General features: G+C 38.8%; 1 protein-coding gene across 1 annotated transcript in view; it reads left to right on the forward strand.

The window, feature by feature from the left end:
• The first annotated feature begins 4,679 nt into the window (after nt 1-4,679).
• The window catches only part of ARID2 (AT-rich interaction domain 2), a 170,349-nt gene continuing 153,795 nt past the window's right edge, over nt 4,680-21,233 (forward strand). The window contains exons 1-3 of the mRNA XM_082850788.1: nt 4,680-5,138; nt 5,253-5,346; nt 6,416-6,513. Coding sequence (XP_082706914.1) covers nt 5,047-5,138; nt 5,253-5,346; nt 6,416-6,513 — 284 coding nt within the window. The 5' untranslated portion in view covers nt 4,680-5,046. The remainder of the gene's footprint in view (nt 5,139-5,252; nt 5,347-6,415; nt 6,514-21,233) is intronic.

The raw sequence follows: 21,233 nt of genomic DNA on the forward strand, positions 1-21,233 counted from the left end.
GATTCACTTTGTTATAAAGCAGAAACTAACACACCATTGTAAAGCAATTATACCCCAATAAAGATGTTAAAAAAAAAAAATCCTCTAAGCACCAGACCCTACAAGGATACATCATTCAGTAATCTGTCAATAGCAGATTCATATCTACATTCAATATCTACATTACAATTACCCTAATCTGCAGCAGAATAAACTATTACCTCATCTTTTAAAAGCTTATTACCAGTACTCCTTTAGTCATTTGAAGGAAAGTCCACATCTACTATTTGGTATTGTAATCAAATGTTCAAATACGACAAGTTAGTCCACATAAAAAAGTACAGCAGTAGACACAGCCTTAGAGCAGCAAGTGGTGAAAGCGTTCTCACATCTTACCAACAGTTCCTTTCCTAAGATCATCTTTAATGAAATATAAACTTAAGTTCAATAGGCTTCTTCAACCAATTCTTTTAAACCTGGGAGTAACCTAAAATCCAAAATTAATCCAATGAATCAACATACCAATTTCTCAATTAAGTTATTTCAGCTGTTGTAATCATATCTGACATGCTTGATTTGAAATTTGGCATAGTTTTTTAAAGCTACTTAAATGAGGGAATTTTAAACCTCACAATTTCTAAATAATACTAAAACTGATAATATTAAAACTGATAAGGATCACAGATTTCGTATAAAATAACAGAAACCTCTAATTATGGTGCTCAGGGTTTGCAGTTACTATTAAAAACAACTTTGCATTTTTTCACATCAAAAGGGCTTTGTCTGTCAACATTTCTCATCACAACAGTAAACTACACTGAGTTTCGACATTTCCACTATTATCCGTAATTTTTATAGGACTATTTTCCATTAATGCTTGAAAACTATGAACTACATTTTATTTGTATCTTATCCGATTAGAGAATATCTATTGTAAAACTGCCACAGACCTCTAGCAATTTCTTTTTCAGGATCCAACCTGCTCTATGCTGCCCACTATAGGAAATGCAATACGGTACAGAGAAATGTAATACTACGCACTAGGGTTACTATTAGTGCAATCCCATTAAAAAATTTTTCTCTGGGTACTTGGGTATTAAGATAGGGTATTCTTGCAAGAGATACAGACTGAGTAGTGGTATCCAAATTTATTAAATTTAAAGAACATCAGTAGGAATAGACAGCACCAGAAACTATATCTTGGTAATGCATGCGCCAGGAGTAGCAAGCTGGTGCAGCAGGGGATGTGGCATGGAACTTACTGAGGCACAGCCTGCAGAAAGATGCAGTTCTGCACTACAGAGGGAATATGAGGGTCAAAATCAACATAAACAAAACACCTCAAAAAAATGGCATGCAAAATACAAATGACTGCAGTAACTGGAAAAAAAATTTGGAATAAACTATTCGTGTAATGCATACTTAAGTTTCATAAAACGAATCTCCTCTTTTCTTAAAACTTTACATTCCTCTTACAAGCAAATGCCGTTAATAGCTTACTTTGGCCTTACATTTTTCTAGCCTTGGGGAAATCGAACCATGTTGTAACCTGATAAACATCAAGTTTTATGGTTTTGTTTTCTCTGACTAGAGCATATCCAAAGTGTTCTGATTTTAAATTCTATCCATCAAATATGCTTTAGGACTCCATTTTGAAGACGACAGCTTCTCCTTTTTTCTCAGAGTCGACTGTCCCGTTACACATCACATTTTAAATGTTAATAAAAAAGGCATTAAAACGTTAGAATCACACTCCAGGTCTTTAGCCTTTTCTATCTGTACTGCAAAGCAAAACACATTATTGTATACACATGTGTGTATACACATGAACATACATTGACAACAAGCAGTCAGTGGCTCAGAAGTGGCAACCTCCCCTTGAAAAACAAAAATATAAAATGTCATCCCTCCATTCTGCCCTTCGAACGAGAAATAAGGCAACCAGATTTGCCCACTGCAGAGCTGGATACTAGAAAAGGCATTCTAACGTTTAACCTGAGACATGGTTAAAATATACAACCCTAGGTCCCGACTCGGACGACTTAAATTTCAGTGTACGTGCCTTCGTTCCCACTCCTGCCCCAGTAGCACCATCCAGGGCCCGGGTCCCGACGGCGACCACCCGGCGCGCCCGGGCTGCGGGCAACCGCGAGGACCGCCCGCTCCGGGAAACCGGGCACCCGGCTCAGGCCGACCGCGAGGCCCCGGAGCAGGGGCGTCCGGGGCGCCCGATGCCTACGACTCAGGCGAGGGGTCCCGGCGGGGCTGTGGACTCTGGCATTTAAAAACTACCGAAAAGTCTCGCTGCATAAGTGACGCGGCGGAAGCCACCGCCGCCGCTTCACGTCGCCCGGTCCCCTTTCCCTCGGAGCGGGCCGGGCGGCCCAGGCGACCCTCTGGGAGATCGCTGTCAGCTGCCGGGAACGTGGAAGAGCAACCAAAGCCACCAAGGCGCCGCGGCAAGTCCCCGGAGCAGTCAGCCGCAGTTTTCCCTTCTCTCCTTAGTTAGAAGTCCCCCGGCAGTTTCGGGCGCATCCTTCGGGAAAATGGAAAAAGGGAAAAAGCGTGGAGGTGCTACAAGTCGCTGACATTTTCCGTCGAAGGAGATCCCCTCGGCTCCATCCCTTAAGCAGGATTTCCAAACTCGGACGCATCCTCAGCGGAGGCATTCCATGTTGACAGATCTCTCGCCTCCCACAAAATGGGGCGGAGGAGGTGGCCGCTGTCTCCGGTATGGGCGCCGCCATTTTGTGAGGCGGTGGCGGCGGCGGCTGCGGCGCGGAGGCAGGAGCTCGGGGTGTGTGTAATGGTTGAATAGAATGACCCCCTCTAGGGAATCCCCGGCGCTGACAGTTACGTAAGGGGCTGTGCGCAAGTGCGGCGTTTAGGGAATCCGCACAGCTCGGGCCTCGCGGCTCTGCGGCCCACATCTCCACCACCCCTAGGAGGACCGGTGGGGGAAGGGACAGATGAACTGGTCTCCCTCCTGCCCCGCCCCCCCTCGCCTCCGGCCCCGGCCTCGCTCCTCCACTCCCCCGGCTGGGTCTCCGCCCCTCACAGGCTTCCGAGACACTTAGTGGCCCTCGGGTGTCAGGAACTTCCTAGCCACAGCCTTATTCCGACAGCATTTAAGAGACAAACTTTACTTGGGAAAGAAATCCGTTTCCTAGAGTGAGCACCGGAAGCATGCCGGACTGTATTACATAATTCTTTTCACCACCAAATAAATGGAATCACTACCTGAAATAACCCAGCCAGACCTTTACTAGCCTGTGACCTTGGGTGTTGGTGACTTTGCCCGTAGTGGCCATCGCGGAAATGGGAATAATGATACGTTTCACATCTCGTGAAGCTTAATTAACATTTGTAGCAAAGGGCTGACTGCAGCACCTCTTGTAGATGCAAACTTGTGGTAATATTTGTTGAGATGTTGCGTCTCCCATTTAAACAGCCTATTTTAAGCTTCAAAAATATCGCATTTAAGACACGGGAGAAAGCAAAAACATAAGGTTTTATTCAATATTTGTTTTAAGCGCACTATCTTTAAGATAACTTAATATAAAAATATAAACGTTAATTATTATCGTCAAAGTTCAAAAGATTGCTTCCCAACCAGTTTAATTACTGTTTGCATAACTCAACATAATAATCTTGTCTGAGAAGTGAAACCAACCAAAGTCAAGATGAATTAAGAGCATGACTCTATTTCCACAGAACTAGGACAGGCAGTTCACATTGTATTTAATTTATAGTTTGCTAAAGTTAGTTCGTGGATAATTCATGGAAAATGTGCTAACCAGGCCCCCAAATACTAGCACAAGGCTCAGAAAAGCCGATTCTTTTAGACCTTAAAAGAAAAAAAAAAAGGTGACAGATTGACTTTATTCCGATCAGTGAATGATGCGTAGCGTGAGGAGCTGCCCCTCTGGGATTCCTTTCCCTCCCGAGCGCCACACCGGTTCTGTCGGGCGGGCGGGGATTCCGAGGCGACCCTTCCAACAGCCGGGCCGGGGACGCGAACATCGCCTCCACCCCTAACCCTGGAACAACCGGTAGTGGCCGTTTCCCCGCGCCTCCCCCCTTTCCGCCGGCTTTGTGTGCGTGTGAAATGTGCGGCACATTGCAGATGAACCCTAAGCCCGGCGAGCCGAGTCTATTGTTCCCCGCGAGGAGCTGCCGGGGCGGTGTGGAGCCCGGCGCAGTGCCGCGGCCGGCCCTCGGGGGTCGCTGTGCGGCGCTGGCTGCCCGGCCGTGGCGGCGGCGCCGGAGGCGGCAGAGAGGGAGGCTGGCGGGGAGGGAAGCGGGCGGCCGGCGCGCAGCGGCTCTGCTGCCGCCGGTGCCTTCTGCCCGGGGACGCCCCGGCCGCGAGGCCGCGCGTGAATGTGTGCGAGGGCCCCGCGGAGCTGCGGCCGGAATACACGCTGTCACCCCGCTTTCCACAAACCACCACACAGACCTCCCCCTCCCCACCCCCAGCCCCGCCTGCCCCAGCCCCGCCGCCGCCGCCGCCGCCGCCGCCGCCGCCGCCGCCGCCGAAACTCTAGGGCCTCCGGCCGCCCCGGCCCCTCACCGTCGGCTCGCCTTTCCCCTCGCCCGCTCGCGCGCCCCCGGCAGCAGCACCATGTTGAATCGCGTCCCCGGGCCGAGCCGCCTGGGCCGGCGGCGCTGAGAGGCGGGCGAGAGCCGGGCCGCGGGAGGGAGGGAAGGAAGGGGTGGGGGCCGCGCTCGCCCCGCGGCTTCGCGCGGATCCGGCAGTCGCCTGCCCCTCTAGTTTCGCTCCGATTTCTTTAAACTTTTTTAGAAATTCCCCTCCCTCCTTCCCTCCTCTCCCCTTGGCCTCCTGCTCCCTCCTTCCCCTCCTCCTCCTCCTCCTCCCCCTCCCTCCCTCCCTCCCTGCGCCGCCGCCGCCGCCGCCGCCGCCGCCGCCGCCGCCACCGCCGGCCCATGACTGAGCCCCGCCGCCGCCGGCCGAGGAATGGGCTCCGGGCTCTGGTAGGAAGCGCAGGGAGCGGGGGGCGCTTTTAAAACACCGATCTGGGTTTTTTAAAAACCTCCTTCGAAAAAATAATGGCAAACTCGACGGGGAAGGCGCCTCCGGACGAGCGGAGAAAGGGACTCGCTTTCCTGGACGAGCTGCGGCAGTTCCACCACAGCAGAGGGTGAGAGCAGAACCGGGGGGGCAGCGCCGGGGCGAGCCGGGGCGAACGGGGCTCTCCCGCCCGGGCCGCCGCGGGGTCCCGGCTGACAAGTGCGGGGCTTTCTCTCTCCCGCAGGTCGCCTTTTAAAAAAATCCCTGCGGTGGGTGGGAAGGAGCTGGATCTTCACGGTCTCTACACCAGAGTCACTACTTTAGGCGGATTTGCGAAGGTGAGTGGAAGTTTTAATTTGTATTTCCCTCTCACTGGTCTCCTCCAAAAAGTCTCCTTTGACCCCGGAGTGGGCGCTCGGGGCCCGGGGGGTGGCCCGCGGGGGCCAGAGGCGTTCTTTTCGCTCCCAGCCGGTGGCACGGAGGCGGACGGCGGCGGGGCTGTTTTTGGCCTGGTGGCTCGCGTGCGCGCGGCGGGCGCGGGGCTCGGCGGGCGGGCGGCCCGGCGCCGGCTCGCGCCCTGCCCGGTGCCCGGCCGGCCCGGCGGGGTCTGAGCGCCGCGGCGGGGAGTGCGGGCGTGCGGGGCGCCCGCCCGAGCCCCGCGCCCGCCCCGCGCCCGCGCCCGCCCGCTCGCTCGCGAGTCAGCTCTGCCGCCGCTGCCGCTCTAGCACAGGCGGAGACACAGAGACACACAGACTCTGAGAGCAGTTTTCGTGCAACTCAAAATTAGCGCGGGCAGGTTTAACATCGATAATCGGCTGCGAAATGATCCCGGCAGCCGGGGGCACAGCCTCGGCCCCTTCGCTCTCGGTTTATACAGCTAACAAAAGAAACCAGGACCTGTCTCCAAATAGCCATCTTAGGCTTCAAGGCTAGGCAGAAGCTGTAGGCCTCAAAGAAGGGCCTATGGAGATGGATAGATCTGGGAGAGGGATCGGAATCGGCCCCGGCCCCGACCCCCCCAGAACCTGCGGACGTCGCTCTCCGGAACAGTATTGATCCTTTTGAACTTTTTTTTTTTTTTTTTAGTGTAAACGGACCGCGTTGAGATTTAAAAGGGGGCGACAGAGGGACTTGCGATTGGTTATTGTCCGGGCTTCAAAAACAAAACAAACCCACCAACCCCCCCCGCCCCCCAAACAAAACAAGTGCTCTTAAATACTGGGCTCTCTGGTGAAAACACGGTGATTCAAGCAGCCCTTGCTTAGTTACTCTTACGGATCGAGCCGAATCACCCACTGATGCCTGAGGTATCTGCAGATCTCTGTAGAATGGGTATTTATTTCAGAGTTAGGTTAGAGTTTTCTTGAATTGTGCACGTTCAGACAAGTGTGGCTGTGTTTTTAACAGGTTTCTGAGAAGAATCAGTGGGGAGAAATTGTTGAAGAGTTCAACTTTCCCAGAAGTTGTTCTAACGCTGCCTTTGCTTTAAAACAGTATTACTTGCGGTGAGTAGTAGTGACTCTTCCAACAGTGTTTGGGAATAAGGGACTTATGGGGAGATTTGTTTTAGCAAAAAGAAAAAAAAATCCCCAAACAAGAAACAAACCTTGCACACCAGTCTAAACTTCTGTTAATTTCAGTCTGAGAAACATTATCCGTAAAGTGAGATTATAATAAGGTGAAAGTTTTCCTCACCTATTTTAGGATTGTTTACATTTTTCATACAGAATCATTACAGGTGACACCCCACCCCCATCTTGGTAAACATTCTTTGGTGACATTGTTATTGATTGTCTGATATCCACAGAGGGGCAGAAGGGTGATGCTTAGTAAGAGTTAAGATAGTTAATGAAACTTTGTATCCCTTGGGAAATTTTTTTCTTTGTTTTGGAAACTCCTTTGCCTTTTAAAATTCTGACTTTAAGATTTTTTAAAAAAATGAAACCTCTGTGTGGAACCGTGTCACTGAGTAGCTTTTCAGTAGAATATTTCTGCATAGCATAGCATGTTGGTGCCTTAAGTGACCAGGATTGTTTTTAAAATAAATATATATATATATAAAAAAATATATAAATATTTTTTTTGAATTTTTGAATGACTTAAAAAGCTTTAATAGGATTCTTATCTATTTAGGAAAATTAGGGATACTACAAAATAGAATACTTTGATTTCGATTTTCTTTCATTCTTCCCCTTCTATTTTGACTATTTGACAAAGTAAATTTCTTATTTAGTTGGCATGGGATACAGTTTAGATATATATTTTGTGATTTAGCCTTAATTTTTTCTCAGTTTTTCTCCTAGGAATATTTTTATATTGTAATTTATTATGAGGTCATCTTTTATTTTTAATATTTATTTTACTTATCCATAAAGGCTCTTTGGTTGGTGTTTGTTATTTAAAACTAAAATAATGCTCTTCATATTTATTGCTTTTTAATAATGATGTTATAGGATGGCCTTTTAGGTAATGTGGCTTCTACATAATTCGAGTTTGGCATTTATCATTGCTCCAAATGCAATATCCAGATGTACATATTCTGTGTTATGTTCAGCATTCTGGAATAGGAAATGCAGTAATTGCACAGGTGTACTTTCTGTTGGCTATCTTAGATTGACTTCAGGCTTGAAGCTGAAGAGTTTGCAGAACTTTGTGAGTAGTTACTGAGTTACACAGAAGTCTAGAAAATATTAAATATGGTTAGTTGTTATCTCTTGTGAGGGTGTGATGGCATGTGTCAGAGTGCATTTTAAAATAAAAGACTGAAGCAAAAAACAAAGTAAAACAAAATTAACCTTCAAAATTGTTGATTTAGTAATGTGGTGAGAAGTAGAAAATTTTTTATTTATGGTGATACTTATTTGCTCATTTTCATTTATAATATTGAGGGGAGTACTGTTAATACATGTCCTGGTTTTCTGGTAATCAGTTTGAACCATTTGGATTTTAGACCGTTTAAAATACATGTTAAGTTATGCCTGATATTTATTGGATGATTGATTGATTGATTTTAATATCCAGAAGGTACTGTATGATATATATGTTTCATGGGATGTGTGTTTTTCTGAAGAGTTTACATTCATACTAACAGAGCTTTAGCATAATCAAATGGCTAGACTCCCAGTTTATTATAAGTTACATAAATATTGTTTTTCCAGTTGTGATTTCTATCTTGGGATCTATCATCCATTGATGATACTGTTTTTTTTTTTTTTTTTTTTGATGATACTGTTTTTAACTATGTAGTTTCAGGATTGTTCACAACTCTATATTGTTCTCGGGTCAGTTTGAGTTTTATGCTCTTATTAGAAGCTACATTTTGAACTATGTCCTTAGCTAAACTTGTTTTTCCTCCATATGTCACTCTCCAGGTTTGTTTTTGTAGGGTTGTAGCTAGGCTACTAGGAAAAAAGTTGAAGTATTTGTTTTGGAAAATAAAACCATGTGAAGATTTGCATGGCTTGTAAAGAAATACAAAAGAAATATGCTGGTCAAAAATTGGGTACTACCAACCTTGGAAGATTTTTTTCCATAGTGGTGTAATATTGCACAGTAAGAGGACATGTATTATGATGGGTTTTACACCTTCCTCTGAAAAATCTTAACTGGCAGACAGGATGCCAAACTTTCACAGTAATTCTGTTACTTAACCATGAGTGCCTCTTCATAGTAACCAACAGTAATCAAGTGACTTTGTAAGTTCCTTCTTTGATATGTCAAATTGAGTATCATGGTTTCTGCTGAGTAGATAATGCAGTGTGTTTTATAAATCACAGGTGGACTAATTTTTTTTTTAAAATGAACTGCTGTTTCATTTGACTTACTGTAAGACTGTCATTACATGTGTTCTTGTTTAGAAGTTTAAAATTTGCTGACATTCCTCTGTAGTTAGATGGGTAGCCGTTAGCCCGGTATTTTATGATATATTTTCATGATATTGCAGACATTTAAATAAAGAAGAACAAACTAATATGCTGGCCATTGTAACAGACATAGACATCAAATACAGAGACTTGAGTTTAGTGGTCTGCCAAAAGTTAGTTTGATTGTGTCAGACATACACTTATTCAGTTGTAGATTGTCTACAAAAATTTCTCAAAGTCTAAAATTGAAAATGCAATTGATTATTTGTTTTAACATTGACAGTTAATTTTTTAAAATAAAAGTGCCTACTGATAATGTGTAAAAGTACTATATTTAAAGCTTGGATATTACTCATCTATTATGTCTATGTATTTTGTTTTCAGTTAGTTCCATTCTTGGCATGTACATCACAATATATTCCACAGATGTTCATCATTAGAATATCTTTATAATTATATAAAGATAAGTTAATAATTTCCCACATTTTGTAGATGAAGAAGTTAAAGTGGAAAAGTATCTAAATGGCTTTAGGGGCATTTGTTAATTGGAAAAAAAGTTGTATTCTTGATATGTGTTCAGTAATATTTAATCAGTCTATTATGAATTCACTTTGTTAGTCAAAGTGATTTTAAGAAATTAAAATATAATTGGAAATTACTTATGGTTAAATTTATGCCTGAGTGTGTTTATACCCAGTATGTTCCATATTTACTCAGTTAATTTTATATTTTCATTTTGTTTTGGTACTAAGATTGGGAACAATTTACTCCTCTTACTTTTTGTTAAGAATTTGAAGCCTTGGTATGAAGATTTAGGTAAATATTTCAAATACTTAGTTGAAGAATTTTGTTTTAGCTTACTGATGCCAATAGTACAGCTATAGTCAAGGTTAAGTTGATGTTTCCATTATAAAACTTGATTTTTGAAAAAGAGGTGAAATACCTTGGACTTAAAAAAATTTGTTGTACAACACTGTATGTTACTGATTTTCTTATAAAATGATTTTTTTACATGTACCTACCTTTGGAATAGTCAGAAACTTAATTGTAGAATTGTACCTGCTATAGTGAATTTTCAGTTTCATTGTGAATTTATTTATTTTTTTCCCCCCTTGGTGGATGAAGCCCTGCCTTAAGTTATACCAATTAAAGTTTATATTTATCAGGTAAATAGAATGAATACACTTGTGTGCTGGGTGGTTAGTGTCTACCATGTAGATCACTTTTTTTAAGAGAAAGCCTTTTATGAATCACTTGAGGTTAAATGAAAGAATGCTTTAAAATTGTAATAAATAAGTAAATAAAGTAATACATTGAGTTTGTGTATCAACAGAATTGATAAATGGAGATTGCTCTCCTTATTTAAGGAAGGAAAATAAAAGTAATATGAAGACTGGAAGAAAAATTGTATCTAAATAAATTATTCGTATATGCATTTTAAAATTAATTTTGTAAACTGTAACCTTTCATTTTGAACAAACCTGATTTTGATATCTTCTCATATTCTGTTACAGTTTAGAGGGTGTGCAAACTTGTTGAAAGGAGGAGTGGAAAGTAGAAAAAGTTGAAAGACTTATGAGACCTCAGCTAGGTTAGTGTTGTGTCTTAGAAACCATGTTTTAAATAGCTTAAATTTGCCCTCAAGTAGAAATAAATCTAACTCTTTCCAGGGTGGATAGTTTTCACTGAGGACACAAACTAAGAACTTAACTGTAACTCCCAGAAATGTTTATATGCTTTTTTGCATTTAAATTTTCTGCCTTAACTGTCAACTAAAATTGTCTGCGTCTAAAGAGGAGCACTCTTATAATCCTACCTCTTCTCTGTTGTTGATTTAGTATTTTCAGTTGGTTGTGTGTAAAATCCACTATGACTGATAGAGAAGTATATCACGTCTGTGAATATTTTATAATCTGAAATGAAATGATATTGGAAGTTGGAAAAGGAAGGAAAAACAAACATTTTAATTCACTGGAATTTAGGTGCATTAGTCAGTGAGTAAGTACTCAATACTGCATGTTTTTAGGTGAAGTATTTAGAGTTTTTTTCATTATTATTTGGGGGAAGGCTGCTTATTGGGCATTTTCCAGAGTTGTACAGTCCCTCCTCAAGTTTGCTAGTAAATGTAGGGTTTGTTTGAATTAGGAAGTAGAGGACACATGGGGGGTGGATCTCTTTCTACTGCTTTCATCTGGCACCACCATCGTCACCACACTCCTGGGTATTCAGGATCAGTTAGAGTGGAGATTCCCAATTTGTGCTGTATGAAGCATTTGTTTTCCTGAAATGTCAATATGTTTCCCTGAAAAAAGGCTAAATGAATTTGAGTAATAACAATAAATTTGTGTTACTTCATTGAAGGACTTCGTAGAGACTGTATTTTGTTAGTGTGAGTTGTGGATCTCAAGACAATTTGGAGAAACACTGTTTATTACCTCCCTCCCTCCACCTATGGTAAATGATGGTTCCCAAACACTGCCGTACATTGCAGGGGAATGTTGGCGGAACATCTACTAAGTTCTGTGGAGCACAGTTTGGGAAACCCTGAGCTAGAAGAAATGAGGGTAAAGGAAGAAAAATTTTAAATATGGAAAATGAGAGGTAACTGTGTATATTTATATAGATATATATACAGATTTAAATGATTTTTATGGTGCTATTATTTGCTTATCTTTATCAATTGCTGTGCAGAATTATATTGGTAATACTTAAATAGTTGTTCGAATAGGGGACATTAAAATTATCTTGTGTTCATTGCCAGGAAGAGGAAGGTAGCCAAATCATTGGTCACATTGTTTTGCAGGATAGTAATTACTGTTGTTGAAATATGATAGTCATGCTAAAATCTGTATTTGCTTCAGTTCTACCATTTTAAAAACATAGGTCATAATCATGAATTTTGATTTTAGGGAAAGCTGTTTAGAAGTAGATCTTGGTATAAGGACCAAACTTACTGGAGATAAAAATGGAGATGTTAGAATTAAAGATTGTCATCAAATATTTTATGGTTTGAAATTATAAGCATAATTGTTATGAAAAGCAAAAGTATTGGCTTTTGAATTTAAAATAAATGTAAATAATATGGTTAGTTCAGTTATCCATAGTAGAGCTCAGGAAATAGGCAGGTTGATTCTTTTTATTCACAAAGTACACAAAAGTGTATATATGGTGATTGATACTAGTATTGGTTACCTATCATAAAGGTTATTAATGGATTCACTTAGGATATAAAACTTTTGGGGGACCTGGAATAAAGAGATGGTTTACAGCAAATTGTCACTCTCAGTAGCGTTCAAATTTTCTATGAATTTTATTGCACTTTCCAAGAATTGTGTTATTAAAATAGAGTCTAACATACAATTTTTTGTTTCAAACATTAAAAATATCACTTGTGCTTGGATACCTTTTGAGTATTCATTATGCTGTGAATTCAAAGTTAATTCTTTTCTACAAGATATATACCCTTGTGACTAAGTATATTGCAGTGATCTATGGCTAGAACTGGAATCTCTTGGTGATATGTAGGAATAGATACTGCATTATGAATTATTGTCCCCAAATGATAGATTCATATTTCCATTAATATCTAAGTTAGTGTTTGCAGGTCCACCCCATCTTACTGCAAGAGAATTTTATGGTGAGGCTGAATCTCTTGTTTTGGCTCTTTTATCCCATTAGTCTCTTAACAGCTCCCTTTTCCTATCATGCCACTGATTTATTGAAGTGGTGGGGTCAGTTGTCCTTTAGAATGCCCTAAATTCTAGATTTGGTTGACTGCTTCCTTCTAGTGTCAGTTAACTTGTTCCTCTATCCCCTGTATCTATTTCCTAAAATCTATTAGATTTAAAGATTGAAAAAATTCAAGTTTAGTATTTTAGGTGTACTTTAATAGGTAGTGCTGTGCTTTTCATCATATTATGAGGCATATAATGTTTAGTTGTCCTGTTTTAGTGGTGCTAAGATTGATCAGTGGTTTTATGACTTAATGGTCTAAAACACTGTATTTTTTTAAAGTGTGCCCCAGGTGATTCTTAAGTACACTGAAGTTTGAGAACAGCTGATCTAAGTGTTGGAATTAAACCAGTTGAGTTGCTGAGATAACTGGTTTAACTTGGCACCAACATGTTGGCCAGGGCTGCATCCAGAGCAAAACCTCTAGGTGACATCTGGTCTAGGGGCACCTGCTCAAGCTGCACCTGTCATCTCTAAGCAGAGCGTGGACACACCCTACTTTGTTTCTGGGCTCTAGAGAAGATAACAAGGGCTCCACTTAAGGGGGGAAAAAAAGGGGTAAATGAACTACCAATTTGAGCTTATCATAACTATTTGCATAGTAATTTGGATTTTAAAAAATCAATTAAAAATAAAATTTCTTAATATCTAGGTTTTGTTTTTAAATAAAACTTTATAATATTTTCCAAATGGAATGCCTTTTATTTTATTGAATTTACTGACCACTTTTTCTCTTTGTGAGGATTTTGTTGGTCTATCTCAGTACTGCTTAGGGGAGTTCATTTATAAATATAAATATATTTATATATAAATATATAAATATAAATATATTCAATATAAATATACATGTTCATTTATAAATGAACATGTATAAATTCCTTTAAAAATAACAATACTAACAATAGCTTGTTTTGTTTAATGCACTTTATCTTCATGTTTCAAACTTTTCATATGTAAGATTTTATTTTTATCATTTCAGATTTCAGAAGTAATTGATGTTATTTAATCTCAGAAAAAATAACACTTAGAAAAGAATTTCTTTACACCACTCAGACTCTTTTCTTCTGGAGCATAGGGGCTACTAACAAAAAACAAAAAAGGCTGTAGGTTATTACCCAACTTTCAATCTTAAGTGTCAGCCATAATTGCCACTTGGTAAGGTTTATTTTATATATTTTCAAGCCACACTTTCTCCCCTTTACCTTTCCATTCTTTTCCCTGGTGATAGACCTGCTTTACATTTCACAAAGCTTTGTTTTATACATAACCCTCCATTATCCACAGTTGTTAAATATCTTCAGGTATATTCCATGCCCTAGTATGTTTATCTTTTGCTTCTTTCAGTAAATGAGTTTTTTCATTACTGTGTAATGGGACCAAGCCAAAGCATTGCTTTTTATGAAGTAGGATTTGAATAAAGTTGTACAAGAATGTATTATTTGAATATACATCTTAATGGGATACATGGCAAGTATCTTTAATTCTTTCTTTCTGAGTTCTTAACTGTTGTACTTGGTAAATTGTTCAGTGGTCAGCTGCTCTGTGCACAAAGATGATGTTTATTATATAATTATAATATACACATCTTTCATGGTGACGTGTTTTCAAATGAAATTTGTTTTTGCTCCTCTCCTAGCCCACTGGTTATTTTAAATAAATAAAATGTTAATATAAACATATATGAGGTCAGTAGGAACATTCTTCCATTAAAACAAGACAAAGCAGAGACCATAGTTAGGGTCCTAACCTGTTGTAGTTTAGAGGTGGGGTTGAATTTAAATGTGTCAGTAATAATGCCCAAGTTGATCACACTTTCCATAATGGTTCATAGGTTAAGTGAATTTTCAATGTACTTGAGCACAGATCAGACCATTTAGTACCTCATAAACAGTATTTAGTACCTAAGCAGGCTGTACCTCCAAGTGCACTCACAAGTAATAGGTCAAGAGTGCTTAAGTGGTTTGGTATAATCTTTTTAGTTTACACCATTAAAAAGTCAAACTTCTGAATTTTTGAGTAGTTTTTGCCAGGTAGCCCCACATTGCGATGTATTAATTTAGTAGTAAAAAATCTGGTTGAGAGAGAAATGATAAACCTATCATTTTTTTTCCTTCCTATGTTTTCTTTCTTCAGAATTGTTAAATCTTTTTTTTAAAATTTTATTTATTGATTGATTGAGTTTTGGCTGCGTTTAGGTCTTCATTGCTTTGTGTGTGTTTTCTCTAGTTGCGGTGAGCGGAGGCTATTCCTCATTGCGGTGCGCGGGCTTCTCATTGTTGTGGCTTCTCTTGTTGCGGAGCACAGGCTCTAGGCACGCGGGCTTCAGTAGTTGCGGCACGTGGGCTCAGTAGTTGTGGCTCACAGGCTCTAGAGCACAGGCTCAGTAGTTGTGGCGCACGGGCTTAGTTGCTCCGAGGCATGTGGGATCTTCCCGGGCCAGGGCTCGAACCCGTGTCCCCTGCATTGACAGGTGGATTCTTAACCACTGTGCCACCAGGGAAGTCCAGAATTGTTAAATCTTTTTTTCGCTTTCTGTATGTGAATTCTTGTTTACACTTTATTTATATTGACCAGTTGTTATTTTACCACATTTGTTTTGTGTTTTCCTTTTTATATGTGATGGTGTATATACATATATACACATTATTATAATTGTTATTATTACTGTTGTTTAATCATTTGCTGTCATTACAGTTATAATGCCCTTTCCTCCTAAATGTAAGTGTATATTACTTAAGAATAAAAACATTCTCTTATGTAACAATAGTAAAATAATCAAATTCAGAAAACTTAACATGAATATAATCATATTATCTGTATTATATACAGATCTTATTCAGATTTTACCAGTTGCCCCAAAGATGTCTTATAGCTGTCATACCCAACCATCCCTAATCTGTGATCTTGTATCACATTTAGTTATCTGTAGTTTTTCAGTCTTTTGTGATACTACCATTTTTGAAGAGTATGGGTCAACTGTGCTATAAAATTTGGATTTTTCTGAGGTTTTTTTCAGGATTAGATTTAGGTTAAGTATTTTTGGCAGGAGGTATGTGATGTCACTTTGTCCCATTATTGCTGACATTAACTTTGGTTAAGGTGGTGTCCTCCTGGTTTCTCCACTGTAAAGTTTCCATTTTCTGTTTTGTAATTAGCAAGGGACCCGTGGAGACATACTTTGAGACTGTAAATATCTTGCTCACCATCAAACTTTTACCCAGTGGTTTTAATATCCATTGATGATTCTTGCCTTATTCAGTTATTATGATGGCTGTATGATGTTTATTTTCTAATTTTATCATTTCTTCTACGTCTTATTTCTTATCATCTTCCAATCTACGATATGGAAAATATTTTTATTTTTTATTAGATTTTTATATTATACAATGGATTAAAATCTATTGCAGTTATGCATTTTGCTGCTTCCGTTTGGCCAGGAGGAGCCCTTTCAAGCTGCCTTCTGTGTATTTTTATCAAGTTACTATTATTTTTGAGCTCTTTCTTGCCTTCTGACAAAATAAGATCTTCTAGAGTCAACTTGTGTTTTGCTTTCCCTGATGTAGCATCAGCTATTTCTTCAAGAAGTCCTGGTTCCTTTTAGTGTGGAATGCTATATAGAAACCAAATCTGGGTGGTAGATGTACCCATTGTTACTAGGTTATCTTTTCTTCTGGGCCCTTTCAGAGGACAGAGCTAGGAAGTTTACTTATTTTAAATATGAATATACACATCTTGAAAATCATAAGGCTATACTGATATCTCTAATTACAACCCACACACGTTTTCTCTTGCCTTCTTCCATTCCACGTATCTCCCTTTAACTGCATTGAGAATCCTAATTCCTAACACCAGTGTATTTACTTATCTTGTTAGTTTTGTAACACATAGAGAATAGTTTCAGAATTGTTATACCCATACCACTACAAACAACAAACCTGCCAAGTAGAGTTACAAATTTGTTTGCATTTCTTTTTGTGTTCAGACTGACTTTATATCTGTAAATAATTGTGTTAAAAAAGGTTCACAGTGACTGGATTCTATTTTTCTGGGTATTGTTATTCACTTAAAACAGTAAAGTTCACATTTTCTCCATTTGTATTCAATTTTGTGTTTTCCCCTTTATTTATTCCTTTAATTTTATTTATGAATATATAAAACCCTTAAGATTCTAAAATCAAAATTTAAGCAAAGATATGCTTGGAGTTTACCCTCTACCCTCTTTTCTTCCCTGTCACTTCTGCCCCATTCCTACCCATGCTCTTTTGGTAACCAATAGTTGCTGGTTATCCTTCCTGTTTTTTTGTTTTTCTTTTGTTTTGTAAAAATAAGGAGATATATACATGCATTTTTAGTTCCCCATCTTAACATTAAGAATGCACACTATTTTTTTATTTTGCTTTCTTTCATTTAATATATTGGGTTGGCCAAAATGAAATTTCATATATTGGTTTGTGCGGGTTTTTATATGATGTTACGGAAAAACCCAAAGGAACTTTTTGGCCAGCCCAATATCTTGCCTATCACTCTTAAGTAAGTTCATAAAATTCCTTTTTTTTAACAGCTGCATAGTATTCCATTGTGTGGATATATCCTACTTTATTCATCCAGTCTCCTACATAATGACTTAGGCTTTTCCCAGTATTTTACAATAACAAATAATGTCACATGAATAATCTGCAAATCTAGTAGCCTTATGCAAACCAATTTTCAAATTTTTGGAGATGTATCTTCAGAGTAAATCACTAAAGTGGGAATTGATGCAATAATCAAATAATAAAGGCATATGTATTTGATTAAATTCTGCCCAATTCCCACCAGATTCTCTCCAAGTAGGAGAGAACTATTTTGCATTCCCATCAGCAGTATATGAAGGTACCTGTTTCCCGTAGCCTTACCATGTGTTTGTCAAGCTTTTGAAGTTTTATCGATCTGGTGGGTTAAGAAATGGTATGTCACTATATTGTAATTATTGTGGCTTTATATAGCATGTTTTAATATTCGATAGTGCCATTCCCATCTCATAGTTCTTTTTTTACAAGGTTTTCTTGGGTATTTGTTTATGGTTTTTTTTCCATATGAACTTTAGCATTAATTTGTTCTAGTTTCAGAAAAAAGCTTTTTCTTTCTTTCTTTTTTTGAGTGGGGATTGCATTAAATTAAAAACAATTACCTTAGGAGAATGGACATGATGATACTGAGTTTACCTCACCAAGAAAAATGAGTCTTCTATTCAATCTTTTTGTGTCATTCAAGAGTCTAAAGTTTTCCTTTTACAGGTTTTTTTAAAAAAAATTAATTAATTAATTTATTTTTGTCTGTGTTGGGTCTTCGTTTCTGTGCGAGGGCTTTCTCTAGTTGTGGCAAGCGGGGGCCACTCTTCATCGTGGTGCGCGGGCCTCTCACTGTCGCAGCCTCTCTTGCTGCGGAGCACAGGCTCCAGACGCGCAGGCTCAGTAGTTGTGGCTCACGGGCCCAGTTGCTCCGTGGCATGTGGGATCTTCCCAGACCAGGGCTCGAACCCGTGTCCCCTGCATTGGCAGGCAGACTCTCAACCACTGCGCCACCAGGGAAGCCCCTTTTACAGGTTTTTGACATTTCTTAAATTTATTCTTAAGTATATTATCAATTTTCTTGCTATTGTAAATTTGGTTTTCTCTTCCATTATATCTTCTAGTTATCATTTATATGAAAGTTACTGATTTTTTATATTGTAATCTGGCACCTTAATTGTTTTGCCACTTGTATTAGTTTTATCATTGATTAAAAATTTTTTTTAGACATACTAGTATGTCATCTGCAAATGGGGATAACTTTACTTCTTTTCTAAATTTTACGCCTTTAATCATTTTCTTTTGTCTGATTGTATTGGCCACTCTGAAATAGTTAGGGAGATGAGGGCATCTTTGCCTTGCCTTGATGCTCGATGTTTCTATCATTTCCTCATTGAGTAGGACACTGCCTGCTGTGTGCTCTTGATGCAGTCTTAGCTCTGTATGTTCTATTAACATAGTATTTCTATATCTGTTTATGGAATGAATAATACTGTTAGACTTAAAAGTCAGATTTAGTGATATCCTTCATATGTTTATCTACTAGTGTTTGACTTTAATTTTTTAAAATCTGTGATTATTATCAGTGTTCAAGAGAGGAACTAATACTGATTATTAAAAATTTTAAATCTTATTTTGCCGCTTATGCTTGAATGTGAATATTTCTCATCTTCTAGGAATTTAATATATAAATAAAAATCAGCTAAAATGCTAAATGATAACTTTGGAGGAAAATTACCTTTGTCTATCTGTCCATTAAGAGCTCTTCACTATTTCATTCTTTGCTGGCCATTGCATCACTGGTTATACAAAAACAAGGCAATAATTTTGTTTTTGTTTTTAATTCATTGCTTGATTTTTATGTTATTAAGACTGGGATAAACTGCGATTTGATAGTTGTTTGATTTTTATCTTCTCAAGGTGAGAAGTAATTGTCTTTATTTAAAAGTCGTCTTTATAGGTTATCTACCTTGTGGAGATGAAAAGCAAATTCATGCTTTAGTTACAACCAGAAATCTTAAATGTTTGGGTCTATCCATTCAAATCCATTATCACTAAATCAAATGTGTTATGTTTTTACATTGTATATTTGATCCTCAGAATTAGATATAATTTGGCTATTAAAGTCTTGCTAATTCTGAGAGTTGCTTAGAACATTCCTCCTTCTTTATCCCCCTGTTTATAAACTCTGGGGGTTAGTTTAAGTGGATGTGTGTGTATGTGTGCACACATGCAGCACTATTTATTAGCTTTAAGCAAATTGCTTGGTAATTTCTTGGTCAGTTTTTGGTCATACCAGATCTTATAGATATTTACCTTACACATTTAAGTCTTACACGTTTCAGGAGCTAAGCTGTGGTAGACATTAAATATTATATGCAAATTTGATGTTTTATAGAGGCCTAGTAATATAGCTTATGGAGCCTGAAAATTTAGATTCCTAAAGATAGGAGCAGGAAGTATGTACTTAGCAACAGTTGGATATGACTACTGAACCTATCAATTCATAGCATCATCATTCTTAACTAGAAGGGCTCTTAAGAAGGTGGTCTAGCCCCAGGCTTTTTGGTAGGCTAGAAATAAGGATGTTTTTTCTGGTGGACCTGCATAAGGATAATTGACTTGTCTTAGGTCACTATTACTGAATGATAGGAGGGGGAATGTGGAAGCCAATTCAGAGCTGCCTTTATTACTCTAGCTACTCTGTTGTGATTTAAAAGAAATAAATGTGGAAAATTGTTGAGATTTCTTTGCTACTACAAAACATGACCTTTACTTTTACTTTAAGATGACTTTACTGACTTATACCATCTCTGAGGCGTAGGTATTAAATTGTTGGCCAGTAGCGGTGATAAATAAGCGCATGATTTATCATTTGTATCCAACAGTCATATCTCTTTCCCTTTCCTGTACAGAGGATTATGTTTATAAGAGAGGTGAGTATTATTGGAGAACCCACAGCAAAATATAACAATCACTGGGAAAAGTCACTTTTTCTTCAGATATTCCTTATTTTTAAATGTTTTTCTTGGAAAAAGTTAAATTTGCATATTTGATAATGCTGGCCCCTATTTTTTTTTTAAATAACAGGAATACTAATTTAAAGTTTTCAGTCTGATAACATTATTTTTTAGATGGAGACCTCTACTGGAAGTATGAAGCAATAGATGGATTCTATTATACATTGTAAAATATCTAGACAAAGGAATGGTAGGGAGATTTATTTTTAAAATAGTGTAAAGTATCCTAGACATCTTTAAAAGAATCTTTCTATGATACTTTAGATGATAATGTACTTTTGGTTTATGACATCATCTTAAGTTTTTAAAAAGCAGAATTTTGTTTTTTCTTAGCTGTTTATGAAATTTGCCATGTGCCAAGCACTGTACCAAATGATTATAATAATTCATTTCTTCTTCATACCTCCCAATCACATAGGTACTGTTACTATTATCCTGATGTTAAAGAAGAGAAAACAGGACAAAGGAGTTTAAGAGTCTTGTCCAAGGTCACACAGTTAGTAATTTTAGGAGCTAGTATTCAAACCTGGGCTATCTGGCTCTAAAAAAGGCGCACTGTATTGTTTTCCTCGAACTCCACGTGGTTTCATCTTTATTAAAAAAAGTGTGTGGAAAAAAAAAAAAAAGTGTGTGAAGAGAAGCACCTGAAGGGAATATTAGCAAAATATGAAAATGGTTGGGGTAGTTGTGGGATTGTGGCTTTTTATTTAAAAATCTTTTAATAAATCTTTTTACAGAAGACTTGTTTGCTGCAGTACAGTTTATATAGTATAGCTCATTTTTACAAATATGCATCTCACTGGATTTTTACAGCTTTACAAAATAGGTATCATCCTATCTTATAGATGAGGAAAAAAGCCTTTAAGTATCATTGCTGATAAGTAATGGGGTCAGAATTAGAGTTTAGTTTTGTGAATTATAATTTGCTGCTCTTATTTTATCACCAGAGTCTTGGGGGCCAAGTACTTAAAAAAAAATTTTTTTTTATTTACCTCTTAAAGCTCCTCATTTAACACTGATACATTGTAGTTGTACTGAATCAGATCCCCTGCTATGGGGA

The sequence above is a fragment of the Leucopleurus acutus genome (assembly GCF_964270905.1).
Source record: "Leucopleurus acutus genome assembly, chromosome: 11".
NCBI lineage: Eukaryota > Metazoa > Chordata > Mammalia > Artiodactyla > Delphinidae > Leucopleurus > Leucopleurus acutus.